Below are 23,922 nucleotides of genomic sequence, written 5' to 3'. Positions count from 1 at the left end.
ATATAGGGACCTGTAATATATAGGGACCTGTTAGATATAGGGACCTGTAATATATAGGGACCTGTTAGACATAGGGACCTGTAATATATAGGGACCTGTAATATATAGGGACCTGTTAGACATAGGGACCTGTAATATATAGGGACCTGTAATATATAGGGACCTGTAATATATAGGGACCTGTTAGATATAGGGACCTGTAATATATAGGGACCTGTAATATATAGGGACCTGTAATATATAGGGACCTGTAATATAAAGGGACCTGTAAGACATAGGGACCTGTAATATATAGGGACCTGTAATATATAGGGACCTGTAATATATAGGGACCTGTAATATATAGGGACCTGTAATATATAGGGACCTGTAATATATAGGGACCTGTAATATATAGGGACCTGTAATATATAGGGACCTGTAATATATAGGGACCTGTAATATATAGGGACCTGTTAGATATAGGGACCTGTAATATATAGGGACCTGTAATATATAGGGACCTGTAATATATAGGGACCTGTAATATATAGGGACCTGTAAGACACAGGGACCTGTAATATATAGGGACCTGTAATATATAGGGACCTGTAATATATAGGGACCTGTAATATATAGGGACCTGTAATATATAGGGACCTGTTAGACACAGGGACCTGTAATATATAGGGACCTGTAATATATAGGGACCTGTGATATATAGGGACCTGTAATATATAGGGACCTGTAATATATAGGGACCTGTAAGACACAGGGACCTGTAATATATAGGGACCTGTAATATATAGGGACCTGTAATATATAGGGACCTGTAATATATAGGGACCTGTAATATATAGGGACCTGTAATATATAGGGACCTGTAATATATAGGGACCTGTAAGACACAGGGACCTGTAATATATAGGGACCTGTAATATATAGGGACCTGTAATATATAGGGACCTGTAATATATAGGGACCTGTAATATATAGGGACCTGTAATATATAGGGACCTGTAATATATAGGGACCTGTAATATATAGGGACCTGTTAGATATAGGGACCTGTAATATATAGGGACCTGTAATATATAGGGACCTGTAATATATAGGGACCTGTAATATATAGGGACCTGTAATATATAGGGACCTGTTAGATATAGGGACCTGTAATATATAGGGACCTGTAATATATAGGGACCTGTAATATATAGGGACCTGTAATATATAGGGACCTGTAATATATAGGGACCTGTAATATATAGGGACCTGTAATATATAGGGACCTGTTAGATATAGGGACCTGTAATATATAGGGACCTGTAATATATAGGGACATGTAATATATAGGGACCTGTTAGATATAGGGACCTGTTAGATATAGGGACCTGTAATATATAGGGACCTGTAATATATAGGGACCTGTAATATATAGGGACCTGTAAGACATAGGGACCTGTAATATATAGGGACCTGTAAGATACAGGGACCTGTAAGACACAGGGACCTGTAAGACACAGGGACCTGTAATATATAGGGACCTGTAATATATAGGGACCTGTAATATATAGGGACCTGTTAGATATAGGGACCTGTAAGACACAGGGACCTGTAATATATAGGGACCTGTTAGATATAGGGACCTGTAATATATAGGGACCTGTAATATATAGGGACCTGTAATATATAGGGACCTGTAATATATAGGGACCTGTAATATATAGGGACCTGTAAGACACAGGGACCTGTAATATATAGGGACCTGTTAGATATAGGGACCTGTAATATATAGGGACCTGTAATATATAGGGACCTGTAATATATAGGGACCTGTAATATATAGGGACCTGTAATATATAGGAACCTGTTAGACACAGGGACCTGTAATATATAGGGACCTGTAATATATAGGGACCTGTAATATATAGGGACCTGTAATATATAGGGACCTGTAATATATAGGGACCTGTAATATATAGGGACCTGTTAGATATAGGGACCTGTAAGACACAGGGACCTGTAATATATAGGGACCTGTTAGATATAGGGACCTGTAATATATAGGGACCTGTAATATATAGGAACCTGTAATATATAGGGACCTGTAATATATAGGAACCTGTTAGATATAGGGACCTGTAAGACACAGGGACCTGTAATATATAGGGACCTGTAATATATAGGGACCTGTAATATATAGGGACCTGTTAGATATAGGGACCTGTAATATATAGGGACCTGTAATATATAGGGACCTGTAATATATAGGGACCTGTAATATATAGGACCTGTAGTATATAGGGACCTGTAATATATAGGGACCTGTAATATATAGGGACCTGTAATATAGGGACCTGTAATATATAGGGACCTGTAATATATAGGGACCTGTTAGATATAGGGACCTTTAATATATAGGGACCTGTAATATATAGGGACCTGTAATATATAGGGACCTGTAATATATAGGAACCTGTTAGACACAGGGACCTGTAATATATAGGGACCTGTAATATATAGGGACCTGTAATATATAGGGACCTGTAATATATAGGGACCTGTAATATATAGGGACCTGTAATATATAGGGACCTGTAATATATAGGGACCTGTTAGATATAGGGACCTGTAAGACACAGGGACCTGTAATATATAGGGACCTGTTAGATATAGGGACCTGTAATATATAGGGACCTGTAATATATAGGGACCTGTAATATATAGGGACCTGTAATATATAGGGACCTGTTAGATATAGGGACCTGTAATATATAGGGACCTGTTAGATATAGGGACCTGTAATATATAGGGACCTGTAATATATAGGTCATTGATCACCGGATATTCGGCCAGTCTGCACAGCGCGTTATCGACCCAGAACATATCAGTTCTTCCGCCGGAATCACTGATTCACTGGACCTTTAACTCCGGATTCATCGCCACCAGCTGGCTACAACAAAACGGACGCTGTGGTCTGGCTAATCAACCTGAGCTAGGCCCATCTCCCGGCTATCTACCTCTCTATCAACTGGACGGGACCACCTAGGATTGACGCGGAGCCCCGCCGATCCTACACGACTGGTCTGCCGACGAAATCGTCTGATGTGGTTACGACGTAACCACGAAGATTCCATCCATCTGCTAGCCCTGGCCCGTTAGCACACGCTTACTCACTAAACTGAACTAGCTACTGAACTAGCTACTTGCTATTGGCCACAGCTGGCGGTGTTTCACCCAGAACATTTGATTTTTTTTTCCGCGGGATTGGTTTTAATCACTGGACATTGATCGCCGGATATTCGGACAGTCAGCACTGCGCGTTGTCGACCCAGAACATATCAGTTTTTCCGTCGCTACCAGCTGGCTACAACAAAACGGACGTAGCACACGCTAGCCGTGGCCTCTTGCTCACTGGCGCTTCACCACCGGACCTTGTGATAACTCAGCTATACAGCTGATATCTGCTGGACTGTTCCTTTTTACGGTACTACATCCTGTTTATGTTTAGCCTCAGCCCAAACATGGTTAGTTTATTGTTGTTTCGGTTATTTCTAATTGTACTATATCACTGTAGACCCCCAGCCTAGCTGAACCTGCCTTGGTTAGCCCCCTTTGTCCCTCCACCCATACACTCAGAGACCGACTCAATTTATGCCTCTAGAGATACTATCTCTTTCAGTGTTACCCAACGCTTAGGTTTGCCTCCACTTTACTCATGTCCTTCCATATCCTTGTCTGTTCATAATGCCCTGAATCTTTTCTATAACACCCGGAAATCTGCCCCCTTTTATTCTATGTACCCAACGCACTAGAAGACCAGTTCTTAAAGCCTTTAGCTGTATCCTTATTCTAGTCCTCCTCTGTTCCTCTGGTGATGTAGAGGCTAACCCAGGCCCTGTAGCCCCCAGTATCACTCCTACTCCCCAGGAGCTATCATTTGTTGACTTCTGTAATCGCAAAAGTCTTGGTTTCTTGCACATAAATATCAGAAGTCTACTTCCTAAGTTTGAGTTATTCACTGCGTTAGCACACTCTGCCAACCCTGATGTTCTAGCAGTGTCTGAATCCTGGCTCAGGGAAGGCCACCAAAAATTCTGAAATTTCCATCCCCAACTATAACATTTTCCGTCTAGATAGAACTGCCAAAGGGGGGTGGAGTTGCAATCTACTGTAGAGATAGCCTGCAGAGCTCTATCATACTATCCAGGTCTGTGCCCAAACAGTTTGAGCTTCTACTTCTAAAAATCCACCTTTCCAGAAATAAGTCTCTCACTGTTGCCGCTTGCTACAGACCCCCCTCAGCCCCCCAGCTGTGCCCTGGACACCATATGTGAATTGATTGCCCCCATTTATCCTCTGAGTTTGTACTGCTTGGTGACCTAAATTGGGATATGCTTAATACCCCAGCCATCCTACAATCCAAGCTAGATGCCCTCAACCTCACGCAAATTATCAACGAACCTACCAGGTACAACCCTAAATCCTTAAATATGGGTACCCTCATAGATATCATCCTGACTAATATACCCTCTAAATACACCTCAGCTGTCTTCAACCAGGATCTCAGCGATCACTGCCTTATTGCCTGCGTCCGTAACGGGTCCGCGGTCAAACGACCACCCCTCATCACTGTCAAACGCTCCCTAAAACACTTTAGCGAGGAGGCCTTCCTAATTGACCTGGCCCAGGTATCCTGGATGGATATAGATCTCATTCCGTCAGTAGAGGATGCCTGGTTGTTCCTTAAAAGTAATTTCCTCTCAATCTTAAATAAACATGCCCCATTCAAAAAATACAGAACTAAGAACCGATATAGCCCCTGGTTCTCCTCAGACTTGACTGCCCTTGACCAGCACAAAAACATCCTGTGGCGTACAGCATTAGCATCAAATAGCCCCCGCGATATGCAACTTTTCAGGGAAGTTAGGAACCAATATACACAAGCAGTCAGGAAAGCAAAGGCTAACTTTTTCAAACAGAAATTTGCATCCTGTAGCACTAACTCCAAAAAGTTTTGGGACACTGTAAAGTCCATGGAGAATAAGAGCACTTCCTCCCAGCTGCCCACTGCACTGAGGCTAGGAAACACTATCACCACCGATAAATCTACAATAATCGAGAATTTCAACAAGCATTTTGCTACAGCTGGCCATGCTTTCCATCTGGCTACCACTAACCCGGCCACCAACTCTGCACCCTCTGCTGCAACTTGCCCATGCCCCCCCCGCTTCTCCTTCACACAAATTCAGACAGTTGATGTTTTGAAAGCGCTGCAAAATCTGGACCCCTACAAATCAGCTGGGCTAGACAATCTGGACCCTTTCTTCCTAAAACTAGCCGCCAAATTGTCGCAACCCCTATTACTAGTCTGTTCAACCTCTCTTTCATAACGCTCTGAGATCCCCAGAGATTGGAAAGCTGCCGCGGTCATCCCCCTCTTCAAAGGGGGTGACACTCTAGATCCAAACTGCTACAGACCTATATCCATCCTGCCCTGCCTTTCGAAAGTATTCGAAAGCCAAGTTAACAAACAGATCATCGACCATTTCGAATACCACCGTACCTTCTCCGCTATGCAATCCGGTTTCCGAGCTGGTCACGGGTGCACTTCAGCCACGCTCAAGGTCCTAAACGATATTATAACCGCGATTGATAATAGACAGTACTGTGCAGCCGTCTTCATCGACCTGGCCAAGGCTTTCGACTCTGTCAACCACCGCATTCTTATTGGCAGACTAAATAGCCTTGGTTTCTCAAATGACTGCCTCGCCTGGTTCACCAACTACTTCTCAGATAGAGTTCAGTGTGTCAAATCGGAGGGCCTGTTGTCTGGACCTATGGCAGTCTCTATGGGGGTGCCACAGGGTTCAATTCTTGGGCCGACACTTTTCTCCGTGTATATCAATGATGTCGCTCTTGCTGCTGGTGACTCTCAGATCCACCTCTACGCAGACGACACCATTTTGTATACATCTGGCCCTTCATTGGACACTGTGTTAACAAACCTCCAAACGAGCTTCAATGCCATACAACAATCCTTCAGTAGCCTTCAACTGCTCTTAAACACTAGTAAAACTAAATGCATGCTTTTCAATCGAACGCTGCTAGCACCCGCCCACCCGACTAGAATCACCACTCTCGATGGGTCTGACCTAGAGTATGTGGACAACTACAAATATCTAGGTGTCTGGTTAGACTGTAAACTCAACTTCCAGACTCACATAAAGAATCTCCAATCCAAAGTTAAATCTAGAATCGGCTTCCTATTTCGCAACAAAGCCTCCTTCACTCATGCTGCCAAACATGCCCTCGTAAAACTGACTATCCTACCGATCCTTGACTTCGGCGATGTCATTTACAAAATAGCCTCCAACACTCTACTCAGCAAATTGGATGTAGTCTATCACAGTGCCATCCGTTTTGTCTCCAAAGCCCCATACACTACCCACCACTGTGACCTGTACGCTCTTGTTGGCTGGTCCTCACTACATGTTCGTCGTCAAACCCACTGGCTCCAGGCCATCTATAAATCACTGCTAGGCAAATCCCGCCCTATCTTAGCTCATTGGTCACCATAGCAGCACCCACCCGTAGTCTGCGCTCCAGCAGGTATATCTCACTGGTCATTCCCAAAGCCAACACCTCCTTTGGCCGCCATTCCTTCCAGTTCTCTGCTGCCAATGACTGGAACGAATTGCAAAAATCTCTGAAGCTGGAGACTCTTATCTCCCCCAATAACTTTAAGCATCAGTTGTCAGAGCACCTTACCGATCACTGCACCTGTACACAGCCCATCTGAAATTAGCCCACCCAACTACCTCATCCCTATATTGTTATTTAATTTGCTCTTTTGCACCCCAGTATCTCTATTTGCACATAATCTCTTGCACATCTAGCATTCCAGTGTTAATACTATTGTAATTATTCTGCACTATAGCCCATTTATTGCCTTACCTCCATAACTTGCTACATTTGCACACACTGTATATATATTTTCTGTTGTATTTTCTGACTTTATGTTTTTTTTCTTTACCCCATATGTAACTCTGTGTTGTTTTTATTGCACTACTTTGCTTTATCTTGGCCAGGTCGCAGTTGTAAATGAGAACCTGTTCTCAACTGGCTTACCTGGTTAAATAAAGGTGAAATAAAAAAAATAAAAAAATAGGGACCTGTAATATATAGGGACCTGTAATATATAGGGACCTGTAATATATAGGGACCTGTAATATATAGGGACCTGTAATATATAGGGACCTGTAATATTGTCACGGTTCTCTAAGACCGAACCCAGAAGCAGACCAGGACAAGGTGAGTTGAACGAATGAGAGTGTTTATTTACAGGGAAAAGGTGCAGAATAGTCCAGTAGACGGAGCGGGTGGCGGAGATGAGTAGGTGGTGGTGAAGTAGCAGATGAACTGATGGCACGGCAGGGGTTGGGTGAAGGTTCCGGGAGAATGACTGTAGACAGAACAAACGGAGGTAAGTACAAGGCAGGTCAACAAGATGCAAAAAACAACAAAACTAACGCTAGTACTCTGAGGCTTATACGCTGGCAAAACATACTGTTTATGGCTAACGATCCGGCAGGGAATGGATGTTAGGCCAGAGCCTAAGAAGGGTGATGATCAGGACCAGGTGTGCAGATTGCTGATGGGATGCAGGTGCGGAAATCAAGAGAGCTCCCGGAGCGTTCCAGAACCCTCGGGAAACTGGAGATCACGAACATAAAAACTAGTCCACAGACAGGACCCGACTCAGACTGCCGGGATCGTTACAGTACCCCCCTCCGACGAACGCCACCGGGCGGACTCCCCGGAGCGCCAGGATGGAGGCGGTAGAAGTCACTGATGAGGTCAGCATCTAGGACCTGTCGCCGCGGAATCCAACTCCTCTCTTCAGGACCATACCCCTCCCAGTCCACGAGATACTGGAAACCCCGGCCCCGCCGTCTGGAATCCATGATGCGACGCACCGTGTAGGCAGGACCACCTCCGATCATCCGAGGAGGAGGAGGAGGAGGCGGAGGAGGCAACAGAGGACTGAGGAAAACAGGCTTGAGGCAGGAGACATGAAAGGTGGGATGGACTCTGAGCGTCCTCGGGAGTTTGAGTCGAACTGCCACCGGATTGATCACCTTCTCCACCACAAACGGACCAATGAACTTCGGTAACAACTTCCTAGACTCAGTCCGTAAAGGAAGATCCCGTGTGGCCAACCAGACCCCTATCTCCGATGGTGTAGGTGGGAGCGGGGATCCGGCGACGATTCGCCTGGAGCTGATACCGGTCCGAAACTCTAAGGAGTGCTTTTCTGGCCCGATGCCAGGTCCGGTGGCAACGACGAATATGGACCTGAACAGAAGGCACTGAGAGCTCCTTCTCCTGAGAAGGGAACAAGGGAGGTTGGTAGCCATACAGGCACTGGAAGGGGAGACATCCCAGTGGCAGATGTAGGGGAGAGTATTGTGGGCATACTCAACCCAAGGCAACTGAGAGACCCAGGAGGTGGGGTTGGAAGAGGCCAGGCAGCGTAGCGTGGATTCCATCTTCTGGTTGGCTCTCTCCGCCTGACCATTAGATTGGGGGTGAAAACCAGATGTGAGACTGACTGTAGCTCCAATGGCCAAACAGAAGGACTTCCAGACAGCAGAGGTAAACTGAGGGCCACGGTCGGAAACGATATCACTGGGCAACCCGTGGACCCTGAAAACCTCCCTAACCAGGATCTCGGACGTCTCCGAGGCAGAGGGAAGCTTGGCAATTGGCACAAAGTGGGCGAACTTGCTGAATCTGTCCACGATAGTCAGAACGACCGTGTTCCCCTCAGAAGCGGGCAACCCAGTGACAAAGTCCAGGGCCAGATGCGACCATGGTCGCCGGGGAATAGGAAGGGGGTGAAGTAGTCCAGAGCTGGGCCGGATCGTTCTGTCACGGTTCTCTAAGACCGAACCCAGAAGCAGACCAGGACAAGGTGAGTTGAACGAATGAGAGTGTTTATTTACAGGGAAAAGGTGCAGAATAGTCCAGTAGACGGAGCGGGTGGCGGAGATGAGTAGGTGGTGGTGAAGTAGCAGATGAACTGATGGCACGGCAGGGGTTGGGTGAAGGTTCCGGGAGAATGACTGTAGACAGAACAAACGGAGGTAAGTACAAGGCAGGTCAACAAGATGCAAAAAACAACAAAACTAACGCTAGTACTCTGAGGCTTATACGCTGGCAAAACATACTGTTTATGGCTAACGATCCGGCAGGGAATGGATGTTAGGCCAGAGCCTAAGAAGGGTGATGATCAGGACCAGGTGTGCAGATTGCTGATGGGATGCAGGTGCGGAAATCAAGAGAGCTCCCCGGAGCGTTCCAGAACCCTCGGGAAACTGGAGATCACGAACATAAAAACTAGTCCACAGACAGGACCCGACTCAGACTGCCGGGATCGTTACAAATATATAGGGACCAGTTAGATATAGGGACCTGTAATATATAGGGACCTGTAATATATAGGGACCTGTAATATATAGGGACCTGTAAGACACAGGGACCTGTAAGACACAGGGACCTGTAATATATAGGGACCTGTAATATATAGGGACCTGTAATATATAGGGACCTGTAATATATAGGGACCTGTTAGATACAGGGACCTGTAATATATAGGGACCTGTTAGATATAGGGACCTGTAATATATAGGGACCTGTAATATATAGGGACCTGTAATATATAGGGACCTGTTAGATATAGGGACCTGTAATATATAGGGACCTGTAATATATAGGGACCTGTAATATATAGGACCTGTAATATATAGGGACCTGTAATATATAGGGACCTGTAATATATAGGGACCTGTTAGATATAGGGACCTGTAATATATAGGGACCTGTAATATATAGGACCTGTAATATATAGGGACCTGTTAGATATAGGGACCTGTAATATATAGGACCTGTAATATATAGGGACCTGTAATATATAGGACCTGTAATATATAGGACCTGTAATATATAGGGACCTGTAATATATAGGGACCTGTTAGATATAGGGACCTGTAATATATAGGGACCTGTAATATATAGGGACCTGTAATATATAGGGACCTGTAATATATAGGGATCTGTAATATATAGGGACCTGTAATATATAGGGACCTGTAATATATAGGGACCTGTAATATATAGGAACCTGTTAGACACAGGGACCTGTAAGACACAGGGACCTGTAATATATAGGGACCTGTAATATATAGGGACCTGTAATATATAGGGACCTGTAATATATAGGGACCTGTAATATATAGGGACCTGTAATATATAGGGACCTGTAATATATAGGGACCTGTTAGATATAGGGACCTGTTAGATATAGGGACCTGTAATATATAGGGACCTGTAATATTTAGGTACCTGTAATATATAGGGACCTGTAATATATAGGGACCTGTAAGACACAAGGACCTGTAATATATAGGGACCTGTAATATATAGGGACCTGTAATATATAGGGACCTGTTAGATATAGGGACCTGTAATATATAGGGACCTGTAATATATAGGGACCTGTAAGACACAGGGACCTGTAATATATAGGGACCTGTAATATATAGGGACCTGTAATATATAGGGACCTGTTAGATATAGGGACCTGTAATATATAGGGACCTGTTAGATATAGGGACCTGTAATATATAGGGACCTGTAATATATAGGGACCTGTAATATATAGGGACCTGTTAGATATAGGGACCTGTAATATATAGGGACCTGTAATATATAGGGACCTGTAATATATAGGGACCTGTAATATATAGGGACCTGTAATATATAGGGACCTGTAATATATAGGGACCTGTTAGATATAGGGACCTGTAATATATAGGGACTTGTAATATATAGGGACCTGTTAGATATAGGGACCTGTAATATATAGGGACCTGTAATATATAGGGACCTGTAATATATAGGGACCTGTAATATATAGGGACCTGTAATATATAGGGACCTGTAATATATAGGGACCTGTAATATATAGGGACCTGTAATATATAGGGACCTGTAAGACATAGGGACCTGTAATATATAGGGACCTGTAATATATAGGGACCTGTAATATATAGGGACCTGTAATATATAGGGACCTGTAATATATAGGGACCTGTAATATATAGGGACCTGTAATATATAGGGACCTGTTAGATATAGGGACCTGTAATATATAGGGACCTGTAATATATAGGGACCTGTATTATATAGGGACCTGTAATATATAGGGACCTGTAATATATAGGGACCTGTAATATATAGGGACCTGTAATATATAGGGACCTGTTAGATATAGGGACCTGTAATATATAGGGACCTGTAATATATAGGGACCTGTAAGACACAGGGACCTGTAATATATAGGGACCTGTAATATATAGGGACCTGTAATATATAGGGACCTGTAATATATAGGGACCTGTAATATATAGGGACCTGTAAGACATAGGGACCTGTAATATATAGGGACCTGTAATATATAGGGACCTGTAATATATAGGGACCTGTAATATATAGGGACCTGTAATATATAGGGACCTGTAAGACACAGGGACCTGTAATATATAGGGACCTGTTAGATATAGGGACCTGTAATATATAGGGACCTGTAATATATAGGGACCTGTAATATATAGGGACCTGTAATATATAGGGACCTGTTAGATATAGGGACCTGTAATATATAGGGACCTGTAATATATAGGGACCTGTAATATATAGGGACCTGTAATATATAGGGACCTGTTAGATATAGGGACCTGTAATATATAGGGACCTGTAATATATAGGGACCTGTTAGATATAGGGACCTGTAATAAATAGGGACCTGTAATATATAGGGACCTGTAATATATAGGGACCTGTAATATATAGGGACCTGTAATATATAGAGACCTGTAATATATAGGGACCTGTAATATATAGGAACCTGTTAGACACAGGGACCTGTAATATATAGGGACCTGTAATATATAGGGACCTGTAATATATAGGGACCTGTAATATATAGGGACCTGTAATATATAGGGACCTGTAATATATAGGGACCTGTAATATATAGGGACCTGTAATATATAGGGACCTGTAATATATAGGGACCTGTAATATATAGGGACCTGTTAGATATAGGGACCTGTAATATATAGGGACCTGTTAGATATAGGGACCTGTAATATATAGGGACCTGTAATATATAGGGACCTGTAATATATAGGGACCTGTTAGATATAGGGACCTGTAATATATAGGGACCTGTAATATATAGGGACCTGTTAGATATAGGGACCTGTAATAAATAGGGACCTGTAATATATAGGGACCTGTAATATATAGGGACCTGTAATATATAGGGACCTGTAATATATAGAGACCTGTAATATATAGGGACCTGTAATATATAGGAACCTGTTAGACACAGGGACCTGTAATATATAGGGACCTGTAATATATAGGGACCTGTAATATATAGGGACCTGTAATATATAGGGACCTTTAATATATAGGAACCTGTTAGACACAGGGACCTGTAATATATAGGGACCTGTAATATATAGGGACCTGTAATATATAGGGACCTGTAATATATAGGGACCTGTAAGACACAGGGACCTGTAATATATAGGGACCTGTAATATATAGGGACCTGTAATATATAGGGACCTGTAATATATAGGGACCTGTAATATATAGGGACCTGTAATATATAGGGACCTGTAATATATAGGGACCTGTAATATATAGGGACCTGTAATATATAGGGACCTGTTAGATATAGGGACCTGTAATATATAGGGACCTGTAATATATAGGGACCTGTAATATATAGGGACCTGTTAGACACAGGGACCTGTAATATATAGGGACCTGTAATATATAGGGACCTGTAATGTATAGGGACCTGTAATATATTGGGACCTGTTAGACACAGGGACCTGTAATATATAGGGACCTGTAATATATAGGGACCTGTAATATATAGGGACCTGTAATATATAGGGACCTGTAATATATAGGGACCTGTAATATATAGGGACCTGTAATATATAGGGACCTGTAATATATAGGGACCTGTAATATATAGGGACCTGTAATATATAGGGACCTGTAATATATAGGGACCTGTAATATATAGGGACCTGTAATATATAGGGACCTGTAAGACACAGGGACCTGTAATATATAGGGACCTGTAATATATAGGGACCTGTAATATATAGGGACCTGTTAGATATAGGGACCTGTAATATATAGGGACCTGTAATATATAGGGACCTGTAATATATAGGGACCTGTAATATATAGGGACCTGTTAGATATAGGGACCTGTAATATATAGGGACCTGTAATATATAGGGACCTGTAATATATAGGGACCTGTAATATATAGGGACCTGTAATATATAGGGACCTGTAATATATAGGGACCTGTAATATATAGGGACCTGTAATATATAGGGACCTGTAATATATAGGGACCTGTAATATATAGGGACCTGTAATATATAGGGACCTGTAATATATAGGGACCTGTAAGACACAGGGACCTGTAATATATAGGGACCTGTAATATATAGGGACCTGTAATATATAGGGACCTGTAATATATAGGGACCTGTAATATATAGGGACCTGTTAGATATAGGGACCTGTAATATATAGGGACCTGTAATATATAGGGACCTGTAATATATAGGGACCTGTTAGATATAGGGACCTGTAATATATAGGGACCTGTAATATATAGGGACCTGTTAGATATAGGGACCTGTAATATATAGGGACCTGTAATATATAGGGACCTGTTAGATATAGGGACCTGTAATATATAGGGACCTGTAATATATAGGGACCTGTAATATATAGGGACCTGTAATATATAGGGATGTAATTTATAGGGACCTGTAATATATAGGGACCTGTAATATATAGGGACCTGTAATATATAGGGACCTGTAATATATAGGGACCTGTAATATATAGGGACCTGTAATATATAGGGACCTGTTAGACATAGGGACCTGTAAGACATAGGGACCTGTAATATATAGGGACCTGTAATATATAGGGACCTGTAATATATAGGGACCTGTTAGATATAGGGACCTGTAATATATAGGGACCTGTAATATATAGGGACCTGTTAGATATAGGGACCTGTAATATATAGGGACCTGTAATATATAGGCGTAACCTTGGGAGCAAAAACGTAACACCACCTTGGAGTCGCCAGGCGCGAACTCCAAACAGGAAGTGACTGAAAGCGCGTGGAGATCAAATCAAATCAAATCAAATTGTATTGGTCACATGCGCCGAATACAACAGGTGCAGACATTACAGTGAAATGCTTACTTACAGCCCTTAACCAACAGTGCATTTATTTTAAACAAAAAAAAGTAAAAATAAAACAACAACAAAAAAAAGTGTTGAGAAAAAAAAGAGCAGAAGTAAAATAAAGTGACAGTAGGGAGGCTATATATACAGGGGGGTACCGTTGCAGAGTCAATGTGCGGGGCACCGGCTAGTTGAGGTAGTTGAGGTAATATGTACATGTGGGTAGAGTTAAAGTGACTATGCATAAATAATTAACAGAGTAGCAGCAGCGTAAAAGGATGGGGTGGGGGGCAGTGCAAATAGTCCGGGTAGCCATGATTAGCTGTTCAGGAGTCTTATGGCTTGGGGGTAGAAGCTGTTGAGAAGTCTTTTGGACCTAGACTTGGCACTCCGGTACCGCTTGCCGTGCGGTAGCAGAGAGAACAGTCTATGACTAGGGTGGCTGGAGTCTTTGACAATTTTGAGGGCCTTCCTCTGACACCGCCTGGTATAGAGGTCCTGGATGGCAGGAAGCTTTGCCCCAGTGATGTACTGGGCCGTACACACTACCCTCTGTAGTGCCTTGCGGTCGGAGGCCAAGCAGGCGGTGATGCAACCAGTCAGGATGCTCTCGATGGTGCAGCTGTATAATTTTTTTAGGATCTGAGGACCCATGCCAAATCTTTTCAGTCTCCTGAGGGGGAATAGGCTTTGTCGTGCCCTCTACACGACTGTCTTGGTGTGTTTGGACCATGATAGTTCATTGGTGATGTGGACACCAAGGAACTTGAAGCTCTCAACCTGTTCCACTACAGCCCCGTCGATGAGAATGGGGGCGTGCTCAGTCCTCTTTTTTTTCCTGTAGTCCACAATCATCTCCTTTGTCTTGGTCATGTTGAGGGAGAGGTTGTTGTCCTGGCACCACACGGCCAGATCTCTGACCTCCTCCCTATAGGCTGTCTCATCGTTGTCGGTGATCAGGCCTACCACTGTTGTGTCGTCGGCAAACTTAATGATGGTGTTGGAGTCGTGCCTGGCCATGCAGTCATGGGTGAACAGAGAGTACAGGAGGGGACTGAGCACGCACCCCTGAGGGGCCCCCGTGTTGAGGATCAGTGTGGCAGATGTGTTGTTACCTACCCTTACCACCTGGGGGCGGCCCGTCAGGAAGTCCAGGATCCAGTTGCAGAGGGATGTGTTTAGTCCCAGGATCCTTAGCTTAGTGATGAGCTTAGAGGTACCAACGTGCTTTGCCGATGCCAAGGCCATGAGCAGGGCAGTATTGTAGGAAAGGACCTTAAGGTCCATGGACTCCATTGGTTCAAACGGAGGCTCACACAGAGCATGGCTGCCATATGTACTTTCACTGTGGAAAAACAAAGGCCCTGCTCAAAAAGCTCTTGTAAGAAAAGTCATTTAACCTGACACCAACTCTCTACTTATATGTATACAACCTTCTTCTGTATAGTCGTAATCATGTTCGAGGTATGCAACAGCAGTGACGGGGTCTCTCCAAGGAGTCAACGCCCTTCGGCACGGCAGGGATACCTTGAGCAACCGATGGCAGTGGCGAGATGCGTCTAGACGTGTAGCAATCAGCCAGCGCTGAAGCAGACACATCAACAGAAGTCCCAGTGGCACCACAGCTATCATAGAGGAACCGTACCAGACAGACCTAGAATGCGACCCTCCTCTGTTGGGACAAAAATGCATGATTCAGAACCGAGTCCAGAACGAGACCCAGAAACTAAATGTGCTGAGCCGGAGTCAAACAATTTTTTTTTTATTCACTATGAACCCTAGAGACTGAATATGGAAACCAGCGTGACAGTGTGGAGCTCCACCTGCTATGACCAGCCAATCATCCAGATAGGCCAATACTCTTATCCACTGGCACCGCACCAGTACCAAAGCCGCCTCCACCTCCATAGAAAAGGTGCGATGGGGAGAGCCTGAAAGGCAGGACCAGAAACTCGTAGGCCACACCCTCGAAATGAAACCTCCGAAACTTTCTGTGGGGAGGATGTATAGCCACATGAAAATACACATCGTTCAGATCCATGGACGCGTACCAATCGCTGGGGCCTACCGACTGCAATAGCCAGTGTAGTGTGAGCATTTTGAACTTGCAAACCTTGAGGTGCTTGTTTAAAACATGCAAGTTCGGGATGGGGCGCAACATTCCATCGCTCTTGGGAACTAAGAGGTACCGGCTGCACCAAACACTCTGCACTTCTGAGACGGGGACCACCCAAATAGCCTGCTTTTGAAGATTATGTGTTATAACCTGTATTATGTGTTATAACCTGTGTGATGTGTTATAACCTCTGCATGATATGTTATAACCTTTGCATGATGTGTTATAACCTCGGTATGATGCGTTATAATCTGTGTGATGTGTTATAACCTCGGTATGATGTGTTAGAACCTCTGTATGATATGTTAGAACCTCTGTATGATGTGTTATAACCTGTGTGATGTGTTATAACCTCTGTATGATGTGTTATCTGTGTTCCAGCTGCAATGTGAAAAGTCTCCAGAGACGTCATGTCTGTATCTCTCGTCTGGAGCGGCCTCAGAACTGGGGACAGAACTGCTGTGAAGTCCGTTATGTCATCCTCATCCTGGCACCACTCAGAATGGTAACTATGTCATCCTTTACAAACCCTTTACTTTCCATCCAGCCTTTCCTTTATGCTTCAGTCTGATGGTCTAACCTCAACCCCCTTTTCTCCTCAAATGTGTCTCCTCTTTGCCCAACTCATCAGTATCACCTTATCTACATTTACATTTACATTTACGTCATTTAGCAGACGCTCTTATCCAGAGCGACTTACAAATTGGTGCATTCACCCTATAGCCAGTGGGATAACCACTTTACAATATATACAGGTAAAAGTCAGTAAATTAGAATATTTTGAAAAACTTGATTTATTTCAGTAATTGCATTCAAAAGGTGTAACTTGTACATTATATTTATTCATTGCACACAGACTGATGCATTCAAATGTTTATTTCATTTAATTTTGATGATTTGAAGTGGCAACAAATGAAAATCCAAAATTCTGTGTGTCACAAAATTAGAATATTACTTAAGGCTAATACAAAAAGGGATTTTTAGAAATGTTGGCCAACTGAAAAGTATGAAAATGAAAAATATGAGCATGTACAATACTCAATACTTGGTTGGAGCTCCTTTTGCCTCAATTACTGCATTAATGCGGCGTGGCATGGAGTCGATGAGTTTCTGGCACTGCTCAGGTGTTATGAGAGCCCAGGTTGCTCTGATAGTGGCCTTCAACTCTTCTGCGTTGTTGGGTCTGGCATTCTGCATCTTCCTTTTCACAATACCCCACAGATTTTCTATGGGGCTAAGGTCAGGGAGTTGGCTGGCCAATTTAGAACAGAAATACCATGGTCCGTAAACCAGGCACGGGTAGATTTTGCGCTGTGTGCAGGCGCCAAGTCCTGTTGGAACCTGAAATCTCCATCTCCATAGAGCAGGTCAGCAGCAGGAAGCATGAAGTGCTCTAAAACTTGCTGGTAGACGGCTGCGTTGACCCTGGATCTCAGGAAACAGAGTGGACCGACACCAGCAGATGACATGGCACCCCAAACCATCACTGATGGTGGAAACTTTACACTAGACTTCAGGCAACGTGGATCCTGTGCCTCTCCTGTCTTCCTCCAGACTCTGGGACCTCGATTTCCAAAGGAAATGCAAAATTTGCTTTCGTCAGAAAACATGACTTTAGACCACTCAGCAGCAGTCCAGCTCTTTTTTTCCTTAGCCCAGGTGAGACGCTTTTCGCGCTGTTTCTTGGTCAACAGTGGCTTGACACGAGTAATGCGGCAGTTGAAACCCATGTCTTTCAAGCGTCTCTTGGTGGTGGATCTTGAAGCCCTGACTCCAGCAGCTGTCCACTCCTTGTGAATCTCCCCCACATTTTTGAATGGGTTTTTTTTCACAATCTTGACTAGGCGCGGTGATCCCTATCGCTTGTACACTTTTTTCTGACCACAGTTTTTCCTTCCCTTTGCCTCTCTATTAATGTGTTTGGACACAGAGCTCTGAGAACAGCCAGCCTCTTCTGCAATAACCTTTTGTGTCTTTCCCTCCTTGTGCAATGTGTCGATGGTCGCCTTTTGGACAGCTGTCAAATCTGAAGTCTTCCCCATGTTTGTGTAGGCTTCAGAACTGGACTGAGAGACCATTTAAAGCCCTTTGCAGGTGTTTTGAGTTAATCAGCTGATTAGTTTGTGGCACCAGGTGTCTTCAAAATGTAACCCTTACACAATATTCTAATTTTGTGACACACGGAATTTTGGATTTTCATTTGTTGCCACTTCAAATCATCAAAATTAAATGAAATAAACATTTGAATGCATCAGTCTGTGTGCAATGAATAAATATAATGTACAAGTTACACCTTTTGAATGCAATTACTGAAATAAATCAAGTTTTTCAAAATATTCTAATTTACTGACTTTTACCTGTATATATATAATTTTTTAATATATTTTTTATTTTTTTAGGGGGGGGGGGGGGTAGAAGGATTACTGTATCCTATCCCAGGTATTCCTTAAAGAGGTGGGGTTTCAAATGTCTCCGGAAGGTGGTGAGTGACTCCGCTGTCCTGGCGTTGTGAGGGAGCTTGTTCCACCATTGGGGTGCCAGAGCAGCGAACAGTTTTGACTGGGCTGAGCGGGAACTGTGCTTCCGCAGAGGTAGGGGTGCCAGCAGGCCAGAGGTGGATGAACGCAATGCCCTCGTTTGGGTGTAGGGACTGATCAGAGCCTGAAGGTACGGAGGTGCCGTTCCCCTCACTGCTCCATAGGCAAGCACCATGGTCTTGTAACGGATGCGAGCTTCAACTGGAAGCCAGTGGAGTGTGCGGAGGAGCGGGGTGACGTGAGAGAACTTGGGAAGGTTGAACACCAGACGGGCTGCGGCATTCTGGATGAGTTGTAGGGGTTTAATGGCACAGGCAGGGAGCCCAGCCAACAGCGAGTTGCAGTAATCCAGACGGGAGATGACAAGTGCCTGGATTAGGACCTGTGCCGCTTCCTGTGTAAGGCAGGGTCGTACTCTCCCAATGTTGTAGAGCATGAACCTGCAGGATCGGGTCACCGCCTTGATGTTAGCGGAGAACGACAGGGTGTTGTCCAGGGTCACGCCAAGGCTCTTCGCACTCTGGGAGGAGGACACAACGGAGTTGTCAACCGTGATGGCGAGATCATGGAACGGGCAGTCCTTCCCCGGGAGGAAGAGCAGCTCCGTCTTGCCAAGGTTCAGCTTGAGGTGGTGATCCGTCATCCATACTGATATGTCTGCCAGACATGCAGAGATGCGATTCGCCACCTGGTTATCAGAAGGGGGAAAGAGCTGGGCAATATAAAGCCATATCACCATAAATTGACTAATTTCTTGCGATAACGATAAATCTGCGATAAATTATGATAAATTATTTTGGGAAAGAGTGTGCCAAGAGTGTGCAAAGCTGTCATCAAGGCAAAGGGTGGATACTTTGAAGAATCTAAAATATAACATATTTTGATTTCTTTAACACTTCTTTTAGTTACTACATGATTCCATATGTGTTATTTCATAGTTTTGATGTCTTCACTGTTATTCCACAATGTAGAAAATAGTTTAAAAAATAAAGAAAAACCCTGGAATGAGTAGCTGTGTCCAAACTTTTGACTGGTAGTGTGTATAAATATTTTTATGGACAGTTACTTTACATTAGCAGCAGGGCTCAATACCATTTGTATTCCAGAGACAACTGAGATGGTAGCCTAGCATTCAGAATGTAAGCTGTTTCATCTAGCAACCTGTCAAAATAGGATCGAAAATGATCCGATTTCTAGAACTGCCACAGGCCCCAAAAAATATGCCCCCAAACAAATGGACGCACTGACAGCATTGCAAATGCTGCAGAATTTAGATGAGCTGGAGTCGGATGGAAGATCAGATATTGAGCTTGAAATCATCTGATTCTGATGTTGACTTCGAGCCTCTGCCTCCGATGCCTGAGCCTCGCCGCAGAAAAACCATAACAGGGCCAACTGAGACGGTGATCCCAACTGCAACGGTGAGACAGGAGTCTGGCAGGGATGGCACGGTTTGGGTAGTAAAGAGTGACGAGAGCACAACAGAAAGGCCCAGAATATTCTCCCAGAGAGAGCAGGCCCTACACTTCACACTACCAGAATATTATCCCAGAGAGAGCAGGCCCTACACTTCACACTACCAGAATATTCTCCCAGAGAGAGCAGGCCCTACACTTCACACTACCAGAATATTCTCCCAGAGAGAGCAGGCCCTACACTTCACACTACCAGAATATTCTCCCAGAGAGAGCAGGCCCTACACTTCACACTACCAGAATATTCTCCCAGAGAGAGCAGACCCTACACTTCACACTACCAGAATATTCTCTCAGAGAGAGCAGGCCCTACACTTCACACTACCAGAATATTCTCCCAGAGAGAGCAGACCCTACACTTCACACTACCAGAATATTCTCCCAGAGAGAGCAGACCCTACACTTCACACTACCAGAATATTCTCCCAGAGAGAGCAGGCCCTACACTTCACACAACCAGAATATTCTCCCAGAGAGAGCAGGCCCTACACTTCACACTACCAGAATATTCTTCCAGAGACAAATTGCCAGCGCACTCAACATTTTTGTTGTTGTTTATGTGACAGATGTTATGTTGCAGCACATCAGAGGTACTGTCGCTCATTAGCACAGAAAAGGAAACAGTGCGTGGGACATGTCTATGTATGAACTCTAACCATTTATTGCACTCTTCTATGTCCTTGGCACAGGAGGTTGGTGGCACCTTAATTGGGGAGGACGGGATCTTGGTAATAGCTGGAGCGGAATCGGTGGAATGGAATCAAGTACATCAAACATGTTTGATGCCGTTCCATTTGCTCCGTTCCAGCCATTATTATAAGCCATCCTCCCCTCAGCAGCCTCCACTGGTCCTCGGGGCAAATGGCAGAAAGAGCATGGATGTGTGGACTCATTTTCGTCTGATAGGGGTCAGAGAGACCATGCAACAGAGAGATTATCAACACCTGTCTCAGAGAGACTATCAACACCTGCGTTTGATGATAAGGTGACAAGACCAATACGCGTGCAGACAGACTAGTTCACCGCCGTCTCAGACATTGCTTGTTACAAGCCAGAAGAGAACATAACTGTTGGAGAGCAACTGTTCACAACCAAGGCTTAGTGCCATTTTACCCAATACATGGCCAACAAACTGGACAAATTTGGAATTAAGTTTTGGTTAGCCGCCGATGTCGAAACCAAGTACTTTCCTTAGTGGCTTTCCATATCAGGGGAAAAATGAAACCAGGCCAGCGGGTGAGCGACTGTCTGAGACTGTGGCTTTGAGATGGTGGTGCGCAGGGCTCTCCAGAGGGTGGTGCGGTCAGTCCAACGCATCACCGGGGGCAAACTACCCGCCCTCCAGGACACCTACAGCACCCGGTGTCACAGGAAGGCCAAAAATATTATCAAGGACATCAACCACCCGAGCCACTGCCTGTTCACCCCGTTATCATCCAGAAGCCGAGGTCAGTACAGGTGCATCAAAGCTGGGACCGAGAGACTGAAAAACAGCTTCTATCTCAAGGCCATCAGACTGTTAAATAGCCATCACTAGCCGGCTACCACCCGGTTACTCAACCCTGCACCTTAGAGGCTGCTGCCCTATATACATAGACATGGAATCACTGGTCACTTTAATAATGGAACACTAGTCACTTTAATAATGTTTACATACTGCTTTACTCATCTCATATGTATATACTGTATTCTATTCTACTGTATTTTAGTCAATGCCACTCCGACATTGCTCGTCCTAATATTAATATATTTCTTAATTCCATTCTTTTACTTTTTAGATTTGTGGGTATTGTTATGAATTGTTAGATGCTACTGCACTGTTGACCAATAAAATGTAATTTGATTTGAGCCTTACATGGGCAAAGGCAAAAATGAGCAGCCAGTTCACCTGTGATACAGGTCAGTATTGGACGTCCATCCATGTCTGAGGACGTCGGGAGATGACGTGAAAACCGGCCACTAGGGGCAACAGTGAGCGCTGTTATCTTCCAATAGGTTTCGGTTTTGCTAGGGGATGGTGGATGGGTTTAAGACTCTGCCTCTGATTTCAAAGGTTGCAAGTTTGAATCCAGCTATGGAAAGTTGTTTTTGAGATTTTTGGTTAAAGTCTATCCCAAACCTTAACCCTTACCTTAACCATTCAGAGTTATTGCCTAACCTTAAGATTTTGAAGTTAATGCCTAAACTTAACCTTAAACTTTTCAACATTTGATGTTTGCAACAATTTCGAATTTTGATGTTTGAGAAACATGGATGACGTGAGACTGAGAGCTAGTTGGAAATATAACCATGGACAACTTCTTCACATCAATTTCCCTGCAGACAAGTTGATCGCAAAGAAGACTGAAGACTAGCCTGCTAGGAACAGGGAACAAACAAAGAAGACTAGTGTGATGGAGAGTGGTAAAGCAACACTCAGATGTCAAATAAATAAAAGTGTTTAATCCTCAGCACCATGCATCCCACTGTTGCCACCGGCGACCAGAAGAAGAAACCGAAGACGGTGACAGACGATATGACACCAAGCTATACTACATCTCTGCCTTGTCCAGATAGCCTTTCATCTGCCAAACACCAAATATTATATTACATTCATTTTATTGTTATTACTATTAGTATTGTTATTCTATATCATTCAAACCTTTTCTATTGTATTTAATGCAGTAGGTTGGTGTGGATGCACTCCACCAGATGTCCAGACTGTTCTCGCCGCTGGCCTGTTGAGGTGTTCTACAACGTGATCGACATGGCTGATATCAACGTGCATGTGTTGTACAAGCAATGCCTCGACAAGACAGTCAGCTGGAGAGATTTCATCATAGATCTGGATGTGAGCTTCGTGAGAACCACATGAATGCCAAGAAAGCAGCTGAAGCCGTCAAGCAGGCCGTCAAGCAGGCCGCCAAGCAGGCCATCAAGCAGGCCGGCAAGGAGGCCGTCAAGCAGGCCGTCAAGCAGGCCGTCAAGGAGGCCGTCAAGGAGGCCGTCAAGGAGGCAGCCGAGGAGGCAGCCAAGGAGGCAGTGCGTCCCCATGTAACACAGCTTCTACTCTGGAAAAAAAAGTAATAATGTCAAGTCGGCAGGTGCACACGAGACAAGGCCCATGAAAACTGTGCCCAATGCAACCGATTTGTTTGTGGGGTTTGCTCACACAAAGCCCCGAAGCTGTGTGCTGACTGTGGACTCGAAGCGTAAAGAGAAGACAGATTGGTTCATGTGTAAAGGCATGCGTATAAGGGCCCAGTATCTGATACAATCAACACATTACATTTTAATATCTGGTCATGGATATATTTCCACAAATATTTCTTCATGCAATTCATCCTTTACAATTGTTCATGCATTGGTGCTTTTGTTTAGGAATACAGCAAATAATTTCACTTGTGGACCAGTGGCGGTCGGTGTCGTTTAAGATGAGGGAGGATTCTAATGTTTTCTATTA

The 23,922-nt window shown here is 43.9% G+C and overlaps 1 protein-coding gene across 1 annotated transcript in view; it reads left to right on the top strand.

Moving 5' to 3' along the window:
- Nucleotides 1-23,922, top strand: part of slc4a11 (solute carrier family 4 member 11) — a 94,375-nt gene that overhangs the window by 6,477 nt on the left and 63,976 nt on the right. The window contains exon 3 of the mRNA XM_041870129.2: nucleotides 16,850-16,973. Within this exon, the coding sequence (XP_041726063.2) occupies nucleotides 16,850-16,973 (124 nt within the window). The remainder of the gene's footprint in view (nucleotides 1-16,849; nucleotides 16,974-23,922) is intronic.

This window comes from Coregonus clupeaformis, chromosome 25 (assembly GCF_020615455.1).
Source record: "Coregonus clupeaformis isolate EN_2021a chromosome 25, ASM2061545v1, whole genome shotgun sequence".
In the NCBI taxonomy this organism is placed as follows: domain Eukaryota; kingdom Metazoa; phylum Chordata; class Actinopteri; order Salmoniformes; family Salmonidae; genus Coregonus; species Coregonus clupeaformis.
Note: the sequence above shows the minus strand (reverse complement) of the source record. Positions and strands in the feature narration are given on the sequence as shown.